General features: G+C 37.8%; 1 protein-coding gene across 1 annotated transcript in view; it reads left to right on the top strand.

The window, feature by feature from the left end:
• LOC100890101 (G patch domain-containing protein 1) overlaps nucleotides 1-26529 on the top strand; it is a 69031-nt gene that overhangs the window by 14623 nt on the left and 27879 nt on the right. The window contains exons 11-12 of the mRNA XM_030977678.1: nucleotides 4748-4929; nucleotides 6998-7125. Of these exons, the coding sequence (XP_030833538.1) occupies nucleotides 4748-4929; nucleotides 6998-7125 (310 nt within the window). The remainder of the gene's footprint in view (nucleotides 1-4747; nucleotides 4930-6997; nucleotides 7126-26529) is intronic.

The raw sequence follows: 26529 nt of genomic DNA, 5'->3' as shown, positions 1-26529 counted from the left end.
ATGTGTATGTACCTTGCTGAGCAAATTAACTGATTAGATTTTGGGGTCATGAGTTCAAAGGTTAACCCTTACTGGACTGGGCTATTTTGAGCACCTCCTGACTGGGGGGGGGGGGGGGGCCTGGGAGGCCCCCCCCTATGATCTCGGCCGTCGGATGTCTGATGAACACGAAAATTTGCAAGTTTGTAGATATTTACGTAACGAACAAGATGGTGTAAATAGTTTTTTGCGAATATGCAAATTTTTGTCGTTATAGCCTAATTAATTATGCAAAATGCTAATTTTATGCATTTTACAGAAAATGTGTCAAACTCCACTTTTTGAATGTTGAAACTCATTATTCATATGAAACTTCTTTTCTAACACACAATATTTATTTTGATGTAATTAATAATGATAATTTATGCAAATTTGATGCGATTTTCAAATATTTATTTTCTTATGTATTTTATTGTTTTTTTATTTCTTATTATATCTATTGTTTTTATTTCTTATGTATTCTTTTGTTCTGGAATACATCAAGTTACTTTGAGAAACATATAAAAGCAATTTGATATCAATTCATATCACCCACTTAGGAAGGAATACATCTAAACCTGTATTCACATTTCTGCTTGTACATGAATATATGCAATTATAGCATATTTTTGATGACATGCGCATACTAATTGTTATGTAACACCTCACAGGTATATCCGATTGCGACGAAAATGGTATCAAAACGTGCGTAAGACTTGAGGGAAAAAAGTCATGAAACGACAATTCAAAATTTCAAGCGGTTGTGGCGCAATCTTCGAAAATGTCGAGGGGGGGGGCCTCCCAGGCCCCCCCCCCAGTACAGTAAGGGTTAAAGGTCAGTGGGCTCATTATGTATGTGAAAATAGCTTGTGTTTGCATAATCATTGGAACCGATGGACGGATTACCATCAAACTCAAAATATGTATGTTTCTTGCAGAGCCAATGAACAGAGTAGATTTTTGGGTCATGAGGTCATGGGGCTCATTGTGTATGCAAAAATATCTTGTAAACAAATTCTCATTATAACTGACAGATGGATTACTATCAAACTCAGAACATGTACAAATGTATGTATCTTGCAGAGCCAATGAACTGATTAGATTTAGGGTCATGAGGATCACAGGGTCACACATGTATATGAAAAATAGCTTGTAATCACAATATTCTGAGAACCTGTTAATGGATTACAATCAAACTTGAATTTGCTTCTGTTTTGGTTTGAAAAATGGCTTTATGGTGGAGGCATCATTTTTGACTGTGTGCAGTCCAAGGTCCATCTAGTTTATTTCATATTCTGATAGATCATGTGTAGGTTTGGTTCATGCTGAAGTGTAGTATGGATTCTGGCAAAACATTGTAAAAATTATTAACATGTGATGAAGACCTAAATTTGTTTGAATGGGATAATAATAATAATAATAATACATAACATTTATTAGGCGCTTAATACTGATGTTTCTAAGCGCACAGTGTTCTGATTAAGAGAAGACTATAACCCGTAGAATTAAATTAGAAGAAAAAGCAAAAATACAAAAGTAACATAGATAAGGTAAGAAAAACAGTGGCAATCAACTAAATAAAGACAAATATGGTGCGCACCTCCATTGACCGACGCACAACTGCAATTTACAATTTGAAAAGATAGGTTTTGAGTAGAGATTTGAATTGAGATACAGAGGGGGCGCAGTGAATAAAGGCGGGCAGTTTGTTCCAGAGAGCGGGGGCAATAACTGAAAAGGCGCGGTCACCATACCGGGTGTTAGTGCGGGGTCCAGGTGTTAACAGTAATGTGGAAGATGAACGAAGTGTTCGTGACGACGTACGGGAACGTAAGGATATGAGATCGGAAAGGTAAGAGGGGGCTAAGCCATTGATAGCTTTGTAGCACAGGAGAAGAATTTTGAAGGATATGCGGTGGTGAATTTTAAGCCAATGTAGTGAGTTCAATATTGGAGTTATGTGCTCTGATTTACGCGAGAGAGTCACAAGCCGAGCAGCGCTATTCTGTACCCTTTGAAGTGGGACTAGATGTGACTGAGGGAGGCCAGAAAGAGAAGAATTACAGTAATCGATATGGGTCGAGACAAAAGCATGGACTAATTTTGAAGTTGTGGGTCGGTCAAGTAGCCTCCTGATTCTACTGATCTTATATATACCAAAGGAAGCAGACTTACAAATATTACTAATGTGTTGTTTGAAAGTAAGATTGCTGTCAATATTTAAACCAAGGTCACGCACAGAAGCACAACAACTGAGAGAGCCATCACTCATAACAAGATCAGGAAAGGGGTCTGAGTTCCGAAATTTAGAAGTAATATGAATCATTTCAGATTTTGAATCATTAAGGCAGAGACAGTTTTGAAAAGACCAGGTTTTGATTTCATTGAGGCAACTGGTGAGTTTGTTCGCGGCTACTGTCCTGCTGTTTGGGTGAAGAGTTACATAAATCTGGGTGTCGTCTGCATACATAGTGTGTTGAATATTCTGATGAAGGTTAATAACATTTGAGAGAGGGCTGGTGTAAAGAATAAACAGGAGGGGGCCGACCACGGAACCCTGAGGAACGCCGCAGATGAGGGGAAATGATTCCGAGTTGGTGTCATTGATGATCACCTTCTGAGTTCGGTGCATGAGATAGGAGCGAATCCATTGAAGTACGGTGCCGGTGATGGAGAAGTCGTTCTCTAAGCGATGGAGTAACAGGTCGTGGTTGATAGTGTCAAATGCGGCAGTGTAATCAAGCAAGATGAGGACAGCTTCATTACCCTTATCTACAGCTAGAAGTAGGTCATTTAGGACCTTGACAGTTGCAGTCTCAGTAGAATGATGATTCCGATAGGCAGATTGGTGGATTGGAAACAAACCGAGATTGTCAATGTGGGCTTTCAGCTGTAGTGACACAATACGTTCCAAAACCTTCCCAAGGAATGGCAGGTTTGCGATGGGCCTGTAGTTCTTAAGTCCATTCGTGTCGAGACTCGGCTTCTTTAGGAGGGGAAGAAGCAGAGAAGTCTTAAAAGACTCTGGAACTATTCCGGATGATAACGAGAGATTGAACAGTTTGGTTATGTGAGGAAGGAGTTCATCGAGGACTTCCTTTAGAAGCCAGGTAGGAATCGGATCTAGCTTACAGTGTTTAGAAGGAAGCGAAATGATGAGCTTCCTGACTTGTGAGAGGGATACAAGGCAGAAATCAGAGAGTTCATGACGAGGGCCTGGAGCAAAAGATCTTGAAGCTGGTGCTGGTGCTACATTAGGGAAAGAGGATACAACTTTGGCGACTTTTTCCCTGAAGAATGTAGCAAATCTGTTGGCGAGTTCACTATCAGAAGAATGATCTGGAAGAGGTGAAGATTGAGTGGGCGTTGAGAGTGTCTTCACAAGACGAAACAGTTCTTTAGTGTCAGCATTCTTGATGAGATCTTTGAGATACGATGACTTCGCATTGAAGATGCACTCATAATATGACTCGCATTCACGGCGGTACAGCTCTCTATCAACAAAAAGTCCAGACTTGATCGAACGACGTTCCGCACGACGCCTTCGCCTCTTGGCTTCCTGGATATCATCGGTAAACCATGGCGCATCAGGTCTGATTGATACAGTCTTGACCTGGATTGGAGCGTGCTCATCAATCAACGTCCGCAAAGATGAGTTATAATGCTCCGCGGAAGCAGATGGACAAGATAGATCAGGTAGTGAATGGAACATTGTGTCAATAGAGTTGCGTAGAGAGTCCTTGTCAATGCTGCGATATTTCCTGAAGGAAACCTCTTTCTTGGGATTCTTCGGCCTTGCGATATTGACAGTGGTGACAAGTGCACAATGGTCGGAAGGCATGGAAGATAGCGAGTTCACGTTGCAGACATCATCCGAATTCCTTGTGAAAATCAAATCTAGAGTGTGACCTGCGCGATGGGTTGGTTCACGAACATGTTGCTTGAACCCTAACGAATCAACACATGTCATAACAGATTTTGCAAAATTATCATTGGGATCATCAACATGTATGTTGAAATCACCCAATAATAGAGGAAAATGATCATCTACAACAGCACCTTCAAGGAGAGTTGGAAATTCATCCAAGAATGTGCCGTTGGAGAGATTATTATTGGCAGACGGGGGTGGTCGATAAATACAATACAACCTTACAGCAGATGAAGGTGTCAGATTGAGTGTGACATCCAGTAATTCAAAAGATGCAAAATCATTGTTGTTGTTCAAGGTACAGCGAGCCGTGGATCTATAGAGAAGCAAAATCCCACCGCCCTTGGAAGATAACCGGGGTCGATGGGTGAAATCATAATTAGGCAAACCAGATCTTAGATCAGCTAATATGAGACCATCCCTCTTACTGTCTCCAGAGAGCCACGACTCGGTGATGACTAGAACATCTAGATCATGTTCAACAATCAAATCAGTAATTGCGTGTGTTTTATTGGTCATGGAACGTGCATTCCAAAGGCCAAGTTTGAGGCTATTGGATGATACCGACATTGGTGGAGGGAAATCCGGCCTTGGTATCGTACGCCGCCCACGTCCGCAGGGAACTTTGGAGCAGCACCCCTTAATTGCCTTTTTTTTCCAATAAGTCCTATGTTCCTGGTGGAAGGGGGCTGGAGCTAGGTCTCTTAGTGTGAGGCCTTAACTTTCTTTGGCTCAGGTGAGCGTAAGGTCTGTGGATCTCTTTTTTCAGATTTTCTCTGCTTATATCCTCTTGTATTTTAGGGTCAGAGATGGCAGCAGTAGACTCCAGGACAGAGTGGGAGAAACAGCAGGAGATAGAGGAGTTCTCAAGGGCTGCGTCCCTCTACCACAAGCCCATGTCAGGTCTCATGGCGTCCAGGTTTGTTCGAGCCAAGCATACTGATGATGCAGATGACACACAGGAAGCTCCTGCAGAGACAGAGGTAAGGAGGCTTGTTTGTGTACAATATAATATTTTTACCCAGGAAAGCCTCTTCAGCATAAGTGCAGTTCTTTTTGATGGATCTGCAATTATCATTACCTTTAGCTATTGCTAGGTACCATTTACACCTGGGTGGAGAGTGGCAAATGCGGATTAATGTCTTTCCAGAGGACATTGGTGCCAGGATGGGGTTCGAACCCTCAATCGTAGGATTGAGAGTAGACTGAATGAACCACTATAACATGACACCTCTACACGATGGAGTCCTCTAGAGCCACATACCTCTACCACAAGCCCATTTCGGGCCTTGTGGCATCTTATAGGCATTTGTGCCATTTAAATCATTCATTTTGATCTAGTAGCATCTCCTTTACTCTTTGTAAACCAGCTTTGGTTGACTAATTGAACAAACAGGATTGCCATAGTCAACTTTTGTCACACTTACAGTGTTTGTGTGTGGTGAATAAAGAAGTAAGCACTGACCTCTTTGAGGTGTACTTAGTCTAACAAAGCCTGGATAAAACCCATTTAAAATGTACTTTCTATATTATATTATATTCACATTGTGTTACAATTATCTTATACCCCCTCAATATAATATAGATATTGCATTCTCAATATAACAAATTATTAACCGTATCAGACATCTGGCAATTTTTAAATGTTATTGCCCTCAAGGTTTGATGGATAAGCCAACAAAACTACAGGCGAAAAAATATTATTGCCCGATCTGAAAATTCATTGGGATTTTGTGTGTAATTTGCTGGTCAATACGGTTATACAGTAAACCAGGGAACAAATATTATTGCCCAATCTGAAAAGTCAATGCAAAATGCGTGTTAAACTAGTGAGCAATAATATAGAGCCAGTTGTAATTTACATCGCGCATCAGCTACTGTAATTTACATCCCGCATCGCGTATAAGAAAATGCGAACTTTGTGCGAACTCTATTGTGACGTAACAATCACACCCTAGGCACACTGTTTGTAGTGTATCGAAAATTTGTCAAAATCTGGATGCACAGTGCTGGTTTGACGATGTTTTTGCAACTTCTAATGTTAGGAAACCCTGTGCAGTGTAGGCTACATAATTTAAGAGTATAAGATAGTATGAGTTTCTTGTTTGCTCTAGATGTCTGATGTGGTTAATAATAGTAATATTGACTGCCCAATTCAAGGCAATACGACTTGTCATATATCACCCTCACCTTCGGTTCAGGCGATATATGTTGTATTGCCCAGAAGGCAGTCAATATTACTTAAATATATGAACAAAATTTAATGGCACAAGGGAAATACTTAATTTTGAGGTAAATATTTGTTATATTGAACAATGATATGCATGCAACTTGTGATATGAAATGGAAGATGTTTATTATCTCATGCCTTCCTTCTTTAGATTGAGGTCCCTTTTTGTTACATTCCTGTTACCTTAACATAAAGTGTTAACACATTGGACACGAAAGGGTTGTTCAGGCAAGCATGGATTTGGATTATGATACTATGGATTCATCATTTTGTTTGCATTTTACAGAGGAAAAAATGGTTGTTAAAATGCATGTTCATCCACAGATATAGGTATATCAATTATTGAGTGTCATATGACACCTTTTCGGCAAGTAGGATACTCGCTGAAAAATATTCTGTTTCAGATCGACATACAATTTTATTGTTACTCCCTATTATATTTTGGACTGATTTTTCAGCATATACCGGTGTGTTTGCTCAGTCAGTAGAGCGTCCGCCTCACAACCGGGAGGCTGTGGGTTCAAACCCCAGCCGCGTCATACCAAAAGACGTTAAAAGACGGTTGCTGCTACCTTGTTTGGCGTTCAACAATAAGGGATAGAGCAACGTCGATCTGGCGCTGCTCAGTGGCTGCCGGGCTCACGATCAATTGGGCAACAAGAATTTACATTTTCGGTTTAACTTAATAAAATTTGCAGTGGGCTTTAAAAGATTATTATTATTATTATTTATTATTATTATATTCAAAATATTGGATGCATGTCATGTGTGTCATACAGTCAAGCAGTTCTAGTTAATAGAGTTCTTTATTTTGTTGCCAGAGGGATGTGAATGATCAGTGCAAGGCTGCCGAGATGAAGATGTTTGGTCAGCTGACCAGAGACACCATGGAATGGCACCCAGATAAGCTGCTCTGTAAACGCTTCAATGTAGCTGATCCTTATCCTGAGTGAGTTTTGAACATTGAACCATAAACCTGCTGATTGTTACAGGGTCCTTAGAAGGAATGGGGTGCTACACATTTACATTGCTCGACATCAATCCCCCCCCCTCCCCCCCCCCAAAAAAAAAAGATGACAAGAAAACAGCATCAAAGATACGATGCAACACAACACATTAATGCAAATTACAACAAAAGCAAAATAAAACAAACAATTAGCAGTTATCAAACAAACAAACAAAAATGAATAAAGGGTTCATTCGCTTGTTAAATGACCAACGGACAAACAACATTCTTTTTGGGTATTCTAAAGTTAAGCCCATCATTTTTTAAAGTTTCGAGTAGGGCGTTCTGTTGTTTCAATCTGGTTGACAATGATTTAGAGTATCTTTCTCTTGTTTTCGTTGCTACTGTTACCAAAAATTGAGGAACCTAGAAAAACCTCTTGGACACCTACATACATACTTTGTGCATGCATAATATTAGAGTTCAGTTATGTAAATACGTGTACCGTGTGCATGCTGCCTTACACCAAAAGTATGCTAGTCCCAAACGTGGCACAAAAGAACTTCCAAAAGGCTCAATACAGAAATGTTAGGCATATTTAGCAATAACAAGAATTAGGACCTGGGCCGGTATTCAATTCAATACTTAAATACAAATTTAAGCTTTTAACTTAGTATTTGGCTGAGATAAAATACTTAGCCAATTATGGTATTCAATTTACACTTTTGGCTAAGTATTTTACTCTAAATCTAAGCCAACCCTATACCAGACCTAAGCTAATTCTCGCTACCCCAAATAGCGATTCTGCTGAGATCCGGGGAAAATCCTGAAAACGCGCATTGCATTATGGGATAGCTTTTCGACATTACAGCTTCCTATGCAGGCGCTATATTACTAGGCGCGATAGCGCAAACGTAAAACGCCGTCGCCACACAACGTGTATGCACCGAATATGTCGTCTGCTCGGTCTTGTTTTTTTTTTGCAAATATTTCAACGTTTATTTGAACATTTCATTCGTTGTTTCTTGCGTCTTTTGACATCAGTGACGATGGTTTTCTTTTGTGAGGCTGCACAGTGCTGGGCTCATGATTCCAAGCGTAAGAACCCTGATTTTAGCGTGCGTGAAAACTCTGCACAGCGAACACAGGCGCTAGCGCCAGCGGGATGGGACTCTATACCGGAAGTTGTAGTGACGACCCGAGAGAGTGAAAATTACCTCGTCTCGCGAATTTCGAGATTTTCGTACCTATTTAGGGTAGCGAGAATTATTTGGAGGCCTTGATTGGCAGGCATATGGTTTTCTTACCCACAATTATAACTCACACACAATTATATAAGCACGCATTTATTGCAATGCATCAATTGCGCATTACTTAGATTTTGTCTTACGTAAGTATAAGTCTAAAATGCAATTTGAATACGAGATAAGTAAATTACTTAACTTAGCCATTTACTTAGGAAATTTCTTACTTATGCTAAGTATTGAATTGAATACTGGCCCTGGTAATTACTGATATTTTTTTCTTCTCCTTGTAATACATGCACTTGTAATTATAATTATAATTATGATGCAGCTCCAATTCTCTCTTTTTTAAAAATATTTTTTCTATTTGCTGTTAAGAAAACTATAGAATTTGCTGCTTTTAAAAGAATAAGGATAGCAAACAACATAACTGAGAGAAGTCTTTACAGAGATCACATGACTGTGAACAGCCAAAGACCTAAGCCGTATGTTGCTAGGGGCCGGGCTTAGCAAAAAGCTTTCTAACTCTCCGCAAGCATCACAAACATAAAATTCTCGCATAAAAACTGTTTTTTCAACCCTTTCCCGTTTTCTAAGGCTACCTTGCCCACCTCATTGACACATATTTCTTCCATTCATCCTTGTGCTAACAGCCAACTTGGAGAGCACAGTAGGAACCATATTACAAAACTGTCTTGCATATTAAAAGCTATATGATTCTTTTTGTATATGAAAACCCTTACCTCCAATATATCTTCTCAACTTTATACTGTAAAAAAATACATTTACATTAGGTATTTATAGGCTAATGTGGACACCAGCATGGATTTCCAGGTTTTCTGGTGGTTATAACACATTTAGACAGTCTCAATGACCCCCAAAACCTCGGTATAGACACCAAAATTACATCTCTATTAAAGGTAGATATATCCCGATTAATATCCTGACCTCTAAAATATTTTTAAAATCTTATTCTTGGGAATTATAGCTGTACCGTAAATAGGAGGTCACTTCCGATTATTTTTTAGGACACTTGTGACAATTTTGGACACCATGTTGGATTTCCAAGTTTCCTGGTGGCTATAACCCATTATAAGAAGTATGAATGAATTCCTTGACCCCCCAAAAACCTAGTTACATGTATAGACACCAAAATCATATCTCTAAGATGGATAAATTTTGATTTATGACTATTTTAAGGTTTTGAAGGCCATCTTTGATGCCATTTTCAAAATAAATCTTTTTCTTGGGGTTCTTTTCTTTTCTTTTTATGCCTCCGCCACCGAAGGTGGTGCCGGAGGCATCATGTTTTCGGGTTGTCCGTCCGTATGTCCGTCCCGTTTGACCGTTATCACAATATCTCAAGAACCATTTAAGATTTAAACTTAAGACTCGGGAATAGTATTTATCACTATAGGAAGACGATCTGATTAGATTTTGGAGTACGTAGGTCAAAGGTCACAGGTCACAGAGGTCAACTTATGAAATTCCTTGTATTGAGTTTGTTAGCGCGATATCTCAAGAACCATTTGAGATTTAAACTTCAAACTTAAGGATAGTATGTATCACCATAGGAAGACGATCTGATTAGATTTTGGAGCACGTATGTCAAAGGTCAAGGGTCACAGAGGTCAACTTATGAAATTCCATACATTGAGATTGTTATCATGATATCTCAAGAACTACTGGAGATTTAAACTTCAAACTTAGTGATAGTGTGTATCACTATAGGAAAACAATCTGATTACATTTTGGAGCACGTAGGTCAAAGGTCAAGGGTCATAGAGGTCAACTTATGAAATTCCATACATTGAGATTGTTATCATGATATCTCAAGAACCACTGGAGATGTAAAAACTTCAAACTTAAGGATAGTATGTATCACCATAGGAAGATGATCTGATTAGATTTTGGAGCACGTAGGTCAAAGGTCAAGGGTCACAGAGGTCAACTTATGAAATTCCATACATTGAGATTGTTATCATAATATCTCAAGAACCACTGGAGATTTAAACTTCAAACTTAATGATAGTGTGTATCACCATAGGAAGACAATCTGATTAGATTTTGGAGCACGTAGGTCAAAGGTCAAGGGTCACAGAGGTCAACTTATGAAATTCCATACATTGAGATCGTTATCGCGATATCTCAAGAACCACTGGAGAATTTTCACTTCAAACTTAATGATAGTAGGTATCACCATATCATAATATCTCAAGAACCACTGGAGATTTAAACTTCAAACTTAATGATAGTGTGTATCACCATAGGAAGACAATCTGATTAGATTTTGGAGCACGTAGGTCAAAGGTCAAGGGTCACAGAGGTCAACTTATGAAATTCCATACATTGTGATTGTTATTATGATATCTCAAGAACCACTGGAGATTTAAACTCCAAACTTGTTTAAATTGCTCTATGGCGGAGGCATCATTTTCGACTGCGTGCAGTCAAAATTCCATCTAGTTAGTATGTTGTTCCTGATCTCACAAACTACCGGAAACCATTGAAAAAAGTTTTGTTGCCATTTTTTAGTGTCAAACCCTATATTGACTTGACGTTATATGGTATAGATGGGTATATATATATATGTAAATAGAGAGAGAGAGAGAGAGATAGCAAGAGATAGCAAGAGAGATAGCGAGAGAGAGCGAGTGAGAAGAAAGAAAAAAAGTGGCAAAAAATGAAGAGAGAGGAAGAGAGAAGGAGAAGGAGGGAGGGAGGGAGAAAAGAGAGGGAAAAGAGAGGGAAAAAGAGAGAGAGAGAGAGAGAGGGGGGGGGGGGGGGGGGAGAAGTCACTAGAAATGTCAGAGGCTGCATAGCCCAATTAAGTAGTCAAAGAATAAGAAGAAGGAGATGGAGATGGAGAAGGCGAAAGCGAAAGCGAAGAATGGATCACACCTGTTCAGTCAATCAGAGAAGAGAATTGTGGCAAGTAACAAAAATTGTCAGCATGCATTGAATGTTTATTGTGACATTCTAGTGGTTTTTTTTTTATTGTTGCTATAGTTGGCAAACCATTGTTGAGACCCCATTTACATTGTGACCAAGGCTCAAAATACACGGGGGCGGTGGGCGATTGGCCCCCGTGAGCTACACAATCGCCCCTGTCAGAGTGCTCACCGGGGTGGTGGCAAAATTAAAAATCGCCCCCGTGGAAGTATAAAATAAAGATTATCTTTTCCGTTATAACTTTCACACAATATTGAGTTTCAACTTTAAAAATGGAATTATGGAAGTTATATTTTAATAGCGTGCACTCCGTGCAGGATTTCTCGCTCGAATTTTTTGGTGTTTAGAGGCTGCCATATAAAGAAATAAACGCTTTTTCGCCACAAGATTGCGCTATATCTCCCATCTCCACATCTCTATGGGTATTACGGATACAAACAACGGAAGCTCGCAGTGACTTGCGGCAGTCAGCAGTGGCTAAACTAGCTGCACGGTAGTATACTGGTGTGCACGCTGCCGCCCCATATCTGCTGGTGCTAGAGGCGATCGCGCAAGGACCGAAACGTGGAGAAGTTTTTTTTTCGTTGTAAAAATCATGAATCCTCTGATATCTGGTGATTCCAAAAGACCAGCAAATAATGAACCTCCACCAGTAAATCAACAGAAAGCTAAATTTTTTAAAAGGAAACCTGTTGGCAAGGAGGCAAATGTATACGGGCTTGGACCAGAAATTTTGTACAGAGGGAGATCTGACCATTATCTGCATGTTATAACTTGTAAAGTTAAGAGGGAAATAATGCCGACTATTAATGATAATGATGAAATAGCAAAGAATTTAGGAGTATCATGGGTACCAATTCAATGGAAATTTGTATTTAAAAAAGAGCCCCTGTCAATACTAAAAGAGCCGCCGTGAGAAGGCTCACAGGGGCTCTTTTATTTTTGAAAGAGCCCCCGTGGACAAAAAATTAATTTGAGCCCTGATTGTGATATATCTTTTAAGCAAAGAACAATGATAAGTTATTCAATGTAGAATTGTCTTACAATTGCTATTGCATGTAAAAGTTGCATGTAACAGTTGTTAAAGCCCCCATTTATAAGGGGGCTATTTCTTTCAGCACACCACAATGATACAATATATTGCCTTTGTCACATCTCTTTCTCTCCCCTTGGCCTACATTTTGACAGGTGCTTTACTGGAAAATTGATACATTACAGTCTTTTGTAATGCAGTCTTTACAAAACACTCCTCTTCATTATGAAATCAGAATGAATAGAAAGATTTTGAAAAAAACCCAATGCATACATTCAGTGGGTTACCTTTATTTGAATTTCTAAACAATTTATGTAAGACCATGACTCATTCTTCTCCTTTAGCCCCTTCGCTCTTTCTCTCTCCCTCTTCTTTTGTTATTGTTGCTATTGTTGGCAAACAATTGTTGAGACCCTTTTTACATTGTGACATATCTTTTAAACAAACAACAGTTATTTGATGTAGAATTGTTTCACAATTGCTTTTATTAGCAAACAGTTGTTAAAGCCCCCATTTATAAGGTGATTTCTATCAGCAAACCACATTGATATAGAATATTGCCTTTGTCACATCTCTTTCTCTCCCCTTGGTTTACATTTTGACTGGTGCTTTACTGGAAAATTGATACATTACAGTCTTTCATTTCATTTCTTTATTTTCAGCTCTGAATATAAAATAACATCAGTTTACATTACTCGCCAGGGCTCCAAGATACGCAAAGCTTTATTGCTTTGAGAGCCCTGACAATTAAGTAGATGTACGAGCAAGATACATAAAATAGGATGCACCTGGTGATGCAAAAGTATAGCAAAGAGAAGAGAAGAATGATAGGTAGAGAGAGGGAAAGAGAGAGAGAGAGAGAGAGAGAGAGAGAAAGAAAGGCAAAAGGGGGGGGGGGGGGGGGTCGAAGTGAGAAGGAGTTACAGTTGATTGCACATATCATTGTTAATAAAGCAGACATACAAACTCATGATTAAACAGTTTATTGGGAGAACAGCATTTTCTTCACTGCTACTTTGCATGCAAACTCTTTTGTAATGCAGTCATTAAAATCACTATGCATTATGAAATCAGAATGAATAGAAAGATTTTGTAAAAAACCAATGCATCCACTCAGCGGGTTACCTTTTTTTGAATTTCTAACTATTTATGTAAGTCCATGACTCCTACTTCTCCTCTTCCTCCTTCCCTCTCTCTCTCTCTCTCTCTCTCTCTACACAGTGCGTCCCAGAAAAATCGAAAAAAGGATTTGTCTAATAAAATTTTAGAAATTATGAAAGGGCAGAAAATGAACTTTCTGGAAATGTGATTGTCTCTTTGAAATTCAGATACCATTTGCCAAATGACTTTTTGGTACCCTTTCTTCAAATTGTTTTATTAAATGAAGCCGTTCCATTGGCTGCCTGCCCTAACAACGAAGAAGACAAAAGACTTCATGCAGACTTCATAAAGTCCTTTGTCAACTCTTGTTTGTTGCTACCACAGGCAGCCAGTGAAAACAAATTTGTTTAATAAAATTATGGAAATGCAAGCATTACTTAAACAAACGGAACTTTGTTATTCCTTGCTCATTTTTTCTGATTGAGGTGTCATATGAAAGGGCAAACAATAAACTTTCTGGAAATGTGATTTTCTACTTGAAATTCAGATACCCTTTGCCAAATGACTTTTTGATACCCTTCTTTTAAATTGTTTTAATCACTCATGCATGAAATATACATCATATGAGTTGCATCGAAGAGGATTTAAGCTTTACAAATATGTGTCATTAATTATAATTGTGATTAATTTATGATAAAACATCGATAAATCTTGGTTTTGTTTTTTCTGGGACGCACTTGTATATATATTTTTCAATTTCTTTCCTCTTTAAGTTTGTATCTGTTTGTTTGTCTCTCACAAATGTTTTCTGTTTCATTCGTACTCTTGTTCTAGCTCTCTTTTCTGTCAGTTTTAATTAATCTAGATAGGATGTGCATGTATGATTCACTTTCCAGTTATTGTAAAGCAGTGATAGATAATCTACCAATTTGAAGAATTTCATGTTACTTCCAATTTGCCTTTGGGTTATTTTTTGTTGTTGATTTGATTTGATTTCTGCATTTTTTCCAAATAAAATATAACTGAATAACAAAGAACATATACATGTAAGGTATAATACAACATAAACAAACAATAATTTCTTCGTGTCAAAATGTTTTTCTACATAATATATGTACATCTTAACCGGTTTCTTCTAGAAACCAAGTGGTTCTTATGTCAGGCCTAGGGCAATGAGAGGATTGAGTAGTCAGTGGGTTAATTGGGCAGGTAGACTCAATATATGCATGTATATATATATATCAGAGTATTGCTGCCCTCTTTGAACAGATATGGTACAAGCAAGCCTTGAATAAGCGGCCAGGACCAAGGGGCAATTTATTTTTAAAAGTTGCTCCTTGCCCACAGAATTTGACCAGAACAAGGGGCAATTTCTGAAGAACCAGTAGCAATTTTCCTAAAAACAGATAATGACAACTAATTACACAAGTTATTTAAGCTCAAACATACAATGTTAATATCATAATGCGAATATGATCAATTTTCACAAACCTTCCGCCACACTATTGGCGGAACACAAATGGTCTGTGGTGGCAAGCTAGCGAGCTGGCAGTGTGCCGGTGAGGCTACAGCGCCAGCAGTAGATCCGCTGCATGCAAAATTACTGGGACTTGAAAGGTTCTCGTTGGGAAGCTGGCCGGCTAAATTTTTGCCAAAACAACGTTATATCGGCTGCTGGCAAAATGAAAGCAACTACGATCGGAAACATCGTAGGTGTTCCTAACTTGTCAGTGAGAGAATTCTAAATTCTATTTGAGATTATCTGATAAATTAGACCAACAAATGAACCTCGATAGATCTGTAATGACTATACAGATGCCAGTTTATTTCTCCATTTGACAATTTGTTTTCTTGACTCTTCGAGCCATTTGGTCATTCAAGAGTCAAGGCAATTAATCATGAGCACTTGCGGGTGAAAAGGGCAATTAGATTTTAGTATGTGTGCAAGAGCGTCATCTAGTGCAGCATGAACCTGCCTACCATCGGACGCATTTTCACAGCAAACAATTGCGCCTTGATGTCTAGTTTTAGATGACTTACGAGCGCAATTGGTGACTTTACGAGCGCAAATTTGCCCCCTGCCCGCTTATTTCAAGGCTTGGAAACGAGAGTAATTTGTGCCATTTGTGTACAAATACAGTGACTTTTAGTTTAGTACACGCTATGTAAATATATCTTTATTATTCAGGCTCTTACAATGTAAGATGATCCAATAGTAGTTCTTCATTTGTGTTCAATAGAGATGCTGTTTGTTTGGTATTCCCTATGTAAATTAATCTTTATTATGATTCTTTTGTTATGCTTTGAAACACAAACATCTTGGAGTAAATGGAAACCATTCAGGACCAACCCGATTTGTCTGTGCATTATGAATGCTTAGTAGTCTGAGTCAACATGGAGTCCCCCTTTATCCATTATGATACTTGAGACAGACACTAGGTACAAGGTTGCAATGGTGGATTAGATGGAGGATTTCTAAGAGAGAACATATTGACACACTTTGCCTGCGTATTGCATGTGGAGGGGGGAGGGGGTCCTTTCATTTTTTATGACTCATTTGTTTAGAAAGGAGGCGGAAGTCAATTTTGTGCCTTATGATGAATGCTAGAAATATTTAGGCAATATCCAACAATATAGGAACAAATGTCTATTGGGAATAGATTTCAACTCACCTGCATGTAATTTTGTATGATAACTGTATAGAGGTAGGCAGTTTTTACTGTTCTTTTTACCAACTTGAGTTGATGAATTTTGAAACAAATTCGACCATAAAAGCAAAAAAAGAGAAGAAAATCGAAACAGAAAATATTCAGCACTGATGCAACCACATACAGTTGCATACATGTTTGCATAGGGAATTTTCAATTTCGTGATAAACAAATTATTTATGTGGGCACCTCACTGTGGAATCCATGAAAACAAATTTGTAATATAGTTGGCTACCTTGATACAGGAATTTTCCGGTTTTTAAATGTTGAGAGCAAGTAAAGCGAAGGAGCTTAGTAAAAAATGTAATTTTGATATTTTGTTGTTGTTGTATATTTGGGCACCTTGGTGCATGTATGTGAGGATATTTGGGCACCTCTTTGCTCAAATATGGAGTTATTCAGGCACTTTGCTACCTGAAATCATTCCTTTTTTTTAATGTTGCAAGCAAGTGAGGAAGAAAGACACTTGAAACTGCTATTTCCTAATGAAAAATATAGCGGTCTTTATAATTTGTTATTAATATATTGTTTTCATGAATTTGACCTTATTCCAAAACAAATTTTCAATTTTACTAAATTTCTATTATGGCTGCTCTAGAGATACCTTGCAGCACCTATAGATACCTACCGTGCTGTATCCCCATTGAAAGACATGTACAGCGTAAGAAAGTGTTTAAACAGTATTTTCTATTTGCATTTTTCTGTCGTGTCTGAAGTTTTAGCTGAAGTTTGGACAAATGATAGCTACTTACTTCTACTTAAATAAAAAAATAAACAGTTAAGTAAATTACCCATGGAAGATATGCATATAATACCTAATTTAATTAACAATGAAGCAAAAAATTATAATCCAAATTAAACTCTTGAAAGTTGTAAGAATAATTTTACATGTGGGCTAATACCATATTTTATCAAGTTTGAAAATTTTGTCTGGCAAAAGATGCACGCCATCTTTGACAGTTTCGCTCTGAGTAAATAGCTGGTATGATCTTTCATCTATATTGCAAATGTTGGAAATGACTTGTATTTTTGAACTAGTTTGTATTATGTAGAAAGGATAAATGATGAAAGAAGATATGTCTAAAATGCAAGACGTGTATAATGTGTAAGGCTGACTTACTCTTACAGATTAATGAGCAAATCCTTCAATTTCTCTTTATCTCTAGTTATTTGTAATTGTGTGGTCAATCTATCCCTCTCTTCTCTTTTCTCTCCATCTCTTTCTATGTTCCAAAGGCTCCCAGCCTCTTGTTTTCTCTTCATTCCCCTATTTCTCTCTTCCTGCTTTTCTTTCTCTCACCCTGCCTCCCTGCTTCGCTCTCTTGTTTCCTCTCATGATCATTGTCTTTCTCTCTTCCTACCTTTCTCACTGCTCCTCTCTTTTTTTCCTCTCATGTTTTCCCTCTCTCTCTCATGCTCACTGACTTTCTGTCTTTCTTCCTTACTTCCATTCTTTCTTTCTTTCACCATTTTAATAGATTTATGTGCATAATGCAGACATTTCATCACCTTTTGTTATGAGAAATACATTTTTTGCCATGTTCATTTTTTGTTGCACTACAAGATGATCTATTTCTTTGTTTTAAATGGTCTTTAGCTTGAACTCTGGACTGCTTCTCATCGTTCACATGGTTCCACCAGATCCATCCACACATACAAATTACTCTTGAAATCACAGCGGTTTTTAATATATGTTAACAGCTAATTTTGGCTGAACATTTGATAAAAGAGATCTCAAAGAAGAATATACATGATATGAACTTATTAGTCAAGAAACTTATGAATATGTCGTATTGTAACTTAATGGGAAACTATTACTAGAAATATGATGGCCTTGCTCTCGATGATACAAAAGTTAAACAGGAAGAAAATTCCATAGCCACAAGATTTGCAATGATCTGGGCATTAGGGTTTAAATTTATTAATTCATACATATACAAAGATGGGTGTGTGAGCCTTTTCTTGCAGCATACCAGGGATGTTAAGGAAGCTGGAATGAGATTAGTTATTCAATGTACATGGGTGTGGATAGGACAATAGGTTCTCTTGCATAAAAGGCAGACCTAATGCATTTTTGTGGTTGTGTAAAAAACTAAAAGTTCAAGGATTGTAAAGGCTTTTGTATAGATTTCATAAACAGCCATCTTCTTTCATTAGTGTAGAATGAAGGTGCGGAAGGTGTAAAATTGCTTGCAGATATGAATGCACTATTATATTCAAGTTTTTGTGAGTTCGTGTGGGTCCATGTTGTGTAAGAAAACAAGTTAAAGGTACACATAGAAGTGTGTTCATAAATAGGTTCCTTCTTTCTACCTTTTTCACACTTTGTTTGTTTTTAAAAAAGGGCAGAGATCTTGAGAATAGAGAATGTTGCCACTGAGTTAGGAATCTAGTGATGAATTAAAAATACTCAAGAGACCTTCCTCTATATCTGATTGATATACATGCAGATAAAACACTGCCTAGTAATTCTAAAGTTGTTTTTCCCTTTGCCTTTTTTTCAGGGAGAATTTTACTCGTTTTTATACTATATAGGAAATATCACCCCAAAGAATAAGTGTAGTTATTCTGAATAAGACTTTTATTCCAGCCTATTGATCTACAGCGTCCCAGTCAGTCATACCAGGAGGAGAGACCACCTGGGTATAGTGCTTACGTTCACTTTCCCTTCCAGCATAATTGATCCAAAGAACCACTTTATGTAGCATACCCACTTCAAATCAGAACAGTGAAAATAGTTTGTGTGCAGTGAAAATTAAAATATGATGCACTTAAAGGGGAAGGCAACCCTGATTTTAAGTTAGTTGTAATAGAAGCAGGAAAACAGTCGGTGAAAGTTTGAGCAAAAATTGATAAAAAGGAGATAATTAGGGATTTTGAAAGTGCAATTAATCAAACACATATTGGCAACTCTGAGATGTATTTGCGAGGTCTCCACCAATTTGCCCTGTACTAAAAAACTTCAAAATCTATATTTTCCCTTGAGAAAATTTTATATCATAAAGTCACCCTAAATATCGTCCTTGTTTACACGAAGTGACGGTAGTGAGGAAAATCGTCACGCAAAGTGAATGCAATTTTTTTTCACTACCGTCACTTCGTGAAAATAGCGACGATATGTCTTTTTATACAAGCACAATGGTATTTGGCACAATGGTCGATGGAAATGGTATTTATAAAACCTGACTAAGGCTTCTCTCTCACCTTCTCACCTTCTTCTCACCCTGATGCCTGTTGGCTTGTAGTCATGTCAAGGGCCAAGGACCTCACTTTCTCATAGCTCTTCACCTCTCTTTGAGTTATAATACATCTTTCATTTGGTCTTCACATCTCATTAGGGCTCTTGAGAGCCAGAAGGGCATTAACTATACCACTCTGTGTTTGTCCTTCTCTTTAGAGTGAGAAGGGCATTTGATGATGATGAAGATGGTAGTTATTTTACCCGACTGCTAAGAAAGCATAAATGCTTGTAAGTAAGCAACCAGACGGCCGACAGCTTTAGGTCCTCTCCGAGGGACCTGGTAATGAGGATTAATGCCTTACCAAAGGGTACTAGCGCATCGTTTTGGTTTCGAACCCGGGTCACCGGACTACGAGACCACTGCTCTACCGACTGAGCTATCGCGCCTCCTCGATTAACTCTATCACTCTGTGTTTGTCCTTCTCTTTAGAGTGAGAACGGTATCAAAAATGTATTCCCTTTCAAAGAGATAGCTATTGTTAGATTTCTATGAGGTTCCTGATATTCATGGGGATAGAAAATTTTCTCTGTGTTACGGATAGTGGAGTTGTATGGGAGGGAGAATTACTTTTTAATCTCTTCTAGTCTCTTTTGCAGGCCAAAAAAATGAAAAGGTTAAATTTCAACGGCATTTGAAAGATAATACTAATTTAGAACTTCTCTAAAGAAAGGGGGGCTTGAAATTGTCTGTAAGTCAAAAATAACGACTATTAGTTGTCGAATCGACTTAAGCACTACCAAGTCAGTAAAGTAATAGTCTGATTTTCAGACCATTGTACCGAATGGTCGTACGTTTTGTGCTGTTCAAAGATTCAATCAGTTTAAATTTGACCATTACAAGAAGTGGGTGATTTGTCTAGACAAATGCTCATGTACCCTTTACAGCTCGTTATTACCAAAGAAGAAAAAGGCCAGTCAGTCACTCAATAGTGTCTGACAGTGAAGTCTAGCAAGTAAACGAGTTTCCTTGCATAATTAGAATATTGGGACACTGCTAACGTTCAAATTTCACAGATAAGACATAGATGACATATTCATAATTCCTGCAAAGTTCTACAGAATTTCATGTTGGCAGCAAAAGGGACATAGTATCTTAAAGTGAAAAATTGCATCACTATTAATAAAAAAATCTAGATCGAGTGAATGGCTCTAGGCCTTTGGTTTTCTCCCACAGTGCTTAATGATTTGAGTCATGCTCTTAGGGTTATGAATCACTTTTTAAACTATCCTTATTAGTCAAAGATAATTTTTACCTTTGTCGTAAGTCATTACAGGTACAGATTTGGTGTCATGGGTGACCATTAAATAATCCATATCAGCCACAGATATTAAGTACTGTAATACTTTCATTGTTAGACTTTAGAGGCACAGTTTTGGTGTTCTTACTGACCATTAAATTACTACATATGGGCCAAAGATATTTATCATCATACCTTATTCATGAAATATTAGGTCTCTTGAACGACTTTTTAATTTTCCATATCAACAAAATATATTCATTATCATACATTTATCTTGTAATAGACGGCTGATATATGTATCTATTTGATCTAAACCTAAACAAATGATAGTACCGGTACATGTATTTAATGAGGAGTTTGTACTTGGGATTAACCTACGTGTAAGCATATTTTGTTGGTCATTTTTTAAAAAGATTTTGCTGTTGGTTCGCATGTTTTTCACACAAAAAAAGTGGGGATGAGGGAGGTAATAAATCACTTTTGTGTACATAGGTCAAGGCCACAATAGTGCAAAAGTAAATGAAAAATGGTGAAAAATTGATTATTATCATTATTTGGTATCAGTGGTGGTGGTTATTTAGTGGTGGTGGTCAGTAATACAATACAAGCAATGTTTTTGACCTATGAGGCCTGTCCTCATCAGACTGAAGTTGCAAAATAACATGTTATTGTAACTGACCCGATCTCAAATTAGCCAGCTAATTTGCGCCTTCATCAACTTGCAGTTGCAATTGGCGGGCTATTTGGTTCGAGAAATCTTGGTCTCCCAAGAGAGCCTGCTATTACCCAAATGGCGGGCTAATTTGAGCATATCAGTCAGGTGAGGACGCAATTTTGAGCTTCAGGAAATTATCCCCAGTCAGATGAAGACAAACCTATTGAAGCTTTGTCTCAAAGCAACTGAAGCTTGGAGCTAGAGCAAATAATATCAGTCGGTAAAAAGCAATTACCAGTGCTTTTGCATCATCATGCATGATGGAGTGTGTAATTCACTCCTATTCTGAAGTAGATCAAGTTTTATGAATGGTAAATCACCATAACAGTTAAAGCATTTCCAGAAGGGATAAGAGTTGCTTTTGTTAACTACATGTAACTAGACCTGTTATTTCAGCTATTTCATTCACCTGCTATGAATGATGGCATCTCTATGGATTGAGGCCTCTTTGCATATATTACTTGTTGCTATGTTGGCAAACCCTTAGAGAGCTCTCACACTCTGCCGTGTAGGCCTACCGTCCACCTGCCGGGCTATTAAAAAAATAACAGAGTCCAGAACGTTGGGTTTTGAGCGAACTTGTCCCCGGCCGCAAAAAAAAATTCATAAAATTAATCTTTTCACCGTTTCGTTGCCATCTTCTGACCGTTCTCACCGGGTGCATACCGGGTGTTGAACGTGCTTCTACCGTCTTCACCGCCCAGATTGACTTTTGTTGAAAATTTTGGCCGTTTCCATACCGGGCCCATACCGGGTCTCGAACGTGTGTACCGGGTTTGTAGCAGCGACCTACCAGTCACTTAGCGTCCCCTCACCGCTCGGAGCGTCCTGTGAGCGAGTCCCCGGACTGCTGACGTTCATGACACTTTCACAACCCGCTTACAACCCATTGCAGACGGTGGATTTTTTTTTTGGCTGTTCATCACCGTCCTGTAATGGGTTATGAGCGTGTTGTGAACGTGTTCATACAGTGTGACCGTTTTCATAACGTATTCATACCGTCCTCATACCGTTCAACACCGTCCTCTTGCTGCTTACTTGTGGCCGGTGCCAGCCGGCGAAAGTTTTGGGCATGTTCAACACCGGGTGTAAATAAGCGCCAACGCCCTATTAACGTGTTGCCCGCTTTGATAACGAACCACCGTGTGCCCTCGCCGTTCTCCACCGTCCGCAGACATTTTCGCGCACGGTGGCACACGGTAGGCCTACACGGCAGAGTGTGAGAGTCACTTAAGTAAGCTTTTTAGTTCTTTTGAAGTTGATCTGTTTCTTTTTTTCAAATTTCCTTCAAAATGGGATACGTTGACATTTTTTTTGTATTTGCCACATTAAAACCTGAACTTTAGTGAAATGAAAGTTTCATGATTTGCAAATGAGTGATTTTCACAGCAAGAACCTCTTGTGTGTTGCAAAAAGTCAGTGTAGGGTTACTTGTGATATATTTGTATTGCCATATGAAACTTTGATGAATCAAAACCACTTTGGAAATTTGTAAACACTTTAAGCACACACAATTTCTGGTTTTACAGTATCTAGAAAGAATTCTCATGTCAAAGTTGTAATATATGCATGTTATACCTTTCATACCTCTTTTTTGTATTTGTTCTTATTATTCTGTTTAAAAAGTGTGGAAAATCGGAACAGTACGATTTAAAAAAAATTATAAGGGGGAAAATGCATCAGAATTCAAAAATATATTGTGACACTGTTATAGGCCGAGGTGATATCTGAAACAGGCGGCATAATAACGAGCTACTGGAACGTCTGTGCGTGTTGTATATTGTACATTCACCCTAAATATAATTATTGCAAATATGTTTTTTATACGACCCCTATATGAAAAACTATCTATTCCGTCATCAATAACTAAAAAAAATGAAAGGTTACAAAATTTTGTGTACAGAGCAAATTGGAGAGGAGCTCGCAAGATATGTCACATCATTGCCAATTAGTGTTCCACTGATGACAACTTCAAAAATGTATAACTTTGCTACTTTTAATTTGATATTGTTCAAACTTCCACTACTAATTTGTTTCTCCCATTTTGCTGCTTTTATTATGACCAACTTAATATCAGGGAGGACTTCCCCTATAAATCCCAAATGTTATGGGTGAACACTTTAGCATTCGTGTTCTGTCTATGAGTAAGATTTTTCATTTTCAAATGTTGGCAGGTATGATATGTGCTACATTCACACTTTTGCAAGATGGAGAGTACGATACTTTAATAGTAAATAATAATAATTTGTTATTTATATAGCGCCGGTATCCGCCAGGTTCTGACGCTCATGGCGCTTTACACAAAAAACTAAAAAATACAACAGACCTGTAGCAACTCCATCGTGGTCTAAAGAGGACATTTCAATTTTGGTACCTTCTTGCATACTGGGGTAGATATCAAGATTATTTTCTGTTTATCTGGTGTCAATATTTTGACATGTTTGAGGAACTGCTGCTGAAAAGGTAGACTGTGTTTGCTCACTGGACTAACAAATGTATTTCAGAGCATGACTTGCATAATAGAAAGAATGAACAAAGAAGATGAGATGGAAATCATATTCTTGAGTTTCTTCGCAGAGTTGACAATGTATGAAAGGCATAGGTATTCAGCAAATAGAGTTTGGAATGTGCTATTGAAAACAGGAATGCAAACTTTTCCTCTTTTCCTTGTCTGTAATGGATGCAGCTTGCCGGTTAATCATTGATCAATTGCCTGTAGGCTGGGAAGCATATTGAATTGGCAACTCATTTTTTTCAGAAAGATGTAGTCTCATCTCCAAACACAGCCTTAATAGGAGTACAACACCATAAATTAAAAATAAACATTTGTGAAAATGTATGTGCCAAGTCTTAAAGGGCAAGTCCACTCCAAGAATAACTTACCGGTACTTTCAATACAAAAATCAGACAAACCAGTCAAAACAAGTTTCAGCAAAATCGGATAACTACCAGGTAATAAGAAAGTTATGAATTTTTGAAAAAGTATGTAAAACAATGGAACAATCGAAATCACTACACAAATTGCCAATTTGCTTATCTGTTTGTAACGTCATGTCCTCACTATCTATCAATTGCTTTATATAGTTTAATCCCATTAATTTTCCTTTTTATCCCCCAAAACTTGATTTCCCCCAAAACTTGATTTCCCCCCAAAACTTGATTTCCCCCAAAAACTTGATTTCCCCAAAAAACTTGATTTCCCCATGCCTATGCCCAGGTTATATGATTTGTATCATATTGCTTGCATGACATTTCACTAAATCTTTTATGAACTTTAAAGAATTGATACTATAGTATTTTTTGAATATTGGACATTCATAATTATTTATTTGTAGATAAATATATACTCAACACCTCCCCTCCCCCTTGAGCAAAAAAAAAAAAAGGGAAATTGTGGTTACCATGTTTGGCAGGAGGTTTCTTCATAAACCGGGAGATTCTACATCAAAGCGGGAAAAAGGGCGTGGTAGCAGGAGTCTCCTGCTACGAGCTGGTGGGACGGCAGAAGAATGAGCATGGTGGGGTGAGACTCCCTCCAAATGCGAGAGGGTTGACAGCCCTGTAACATGCACATTTCAGCTTTACCAATATACTTACATTTGCCAAGTTGTGTTTGTGGGGGTAAATGTGGATATACTCCCTTCATTTATTTGGGTTGTTTTACATGGGAAGTGGATTAACTCCTGTCCATTTTTAACTGCATGCAATTATCATACTTTGATAAGTGATTATTTTAAAGAGAGATTGCTTTTGATCTGAATATGATTAATCTTTATTTCAGGAGAGATCGTGAGTCATATTGATGTCTAGTATGATTCCGGTTTCAATAATGGTTTTTGGATGAGGTCATGCTGAGTTATATTACTGCAATTCCAACTTTTCTTCCCCCAACCCTTCTTCTTCTTCCTTGATATAAAACAAACAGACTGTACTTCTTATTCTCCAGAGTTCATGTTATGACAAAAGGCATAAAAATATGATTGTGCCATTCCTCTGAGAGTATTTACTTTTCGTGTTAGTACAGCGACACCTTTTCAAAAGCTTGGGAAACATGTCATATGTTTGTCAGTCAAGAAACTTGGGCGACTTTTATTAAGTTGTGTAATGAATTCAGGAGATTCTCTATTTGTGTAACCTGCCAGAGAATGACTGTTTGCCTTGGATGTTTTATTATAGGGAAAACCACCAAAACAACATTTCTTCAGTGTACCCGACTGAGATCATGCATGATCAGGGAAGCATTGATATGTTCAAAGGATGGTTGAGTAGGGAAATATAATGTAAAGTCATGATGCATGGTTGAGGAACCCTGTAGGTGGTAGGAAAAGCAAATGATTTTGGCAAGTTTTTAGACAGGGAGAGTATGACTATGTTTGGTTGGTCAGGATTGAACAATCTATTTGCGTACAAGCCCATACACCATTTTTTGTAACCATGCCACCCCTCCCACACACACATAAAACACAATATGCATTTTTGTGGTTGTAACATTTTATGCAATTTGGATTGATGAATAAGGAGGTACAAACAATTATTACCTGCTATCCAAATGATTTTTGTTCTGCTTTGTTGTGAGTGGTGAAAGAATTGACTCTGTTTTGTTTTTAATTACACCAATAACACCTTTACACAATATATATATATTCAAGTAGAATTTTTTCCCCTATCCAAAAAAAAGAACATTATCATACTCTATTCGATAAATATTGTGACTATTTACAATAAATCTTCAGGAAATTCAAAGGTAAAGTTAAGTGTCAATCATTTGAAGAAATCCCATAAAGGTAGAATTGGAGACTAGGTTTCATTCACTTTTGTGTTCTCATATTGGTACAATTCATTTGTTTATTTAACATACGGAACACCTAATTTCAGACTATGTGTTTTATTGATATGTCTTGGGTTGTTGTTATTGTTTTCATTTGATGATACAGGATCAAATCCTAGTCATAATCTTAACATTTATTTTAAAAAGTATTCTATTTTTTTCAAGTTCGTACCGTTATTATATTTTAAAACGTTGATTGATTTATTTTTGTCATGAAAATACCATGAATCTTTTCTATTTTTACAGAACTTTTCTTTGTGTCAGATCTCAAAATTGCATACCGGTAATTAAAAGCTACCAAAGGTTATTCAATAACACCAGAAAGCTTAAATTACAAATGAAGC

This window comes from Strongylocentrotus purpuratus, unplaced genomic scaffold (assembly GCF_000002235.5).
Source record: "Strongylocentrotus purpuratus isolate Spur 01 unplaced genomic scaffold, Spur_5.0 spur5_contig_810, whole genome shotgun sequence".
NCBI classification, from domain to species: domain Eukaryota; kingdom Metazoa; phylum Echinodermata; class Echinoidea; order Camarodonta; family Strongylocentrotidae; genus Strongylocentrotus; species Strongylocentrotus purpuratus.
Note: the sequence above shows the minus strand (reverse complement) of the source record. Positions and strands in the feature narration are given on the sequence as shown.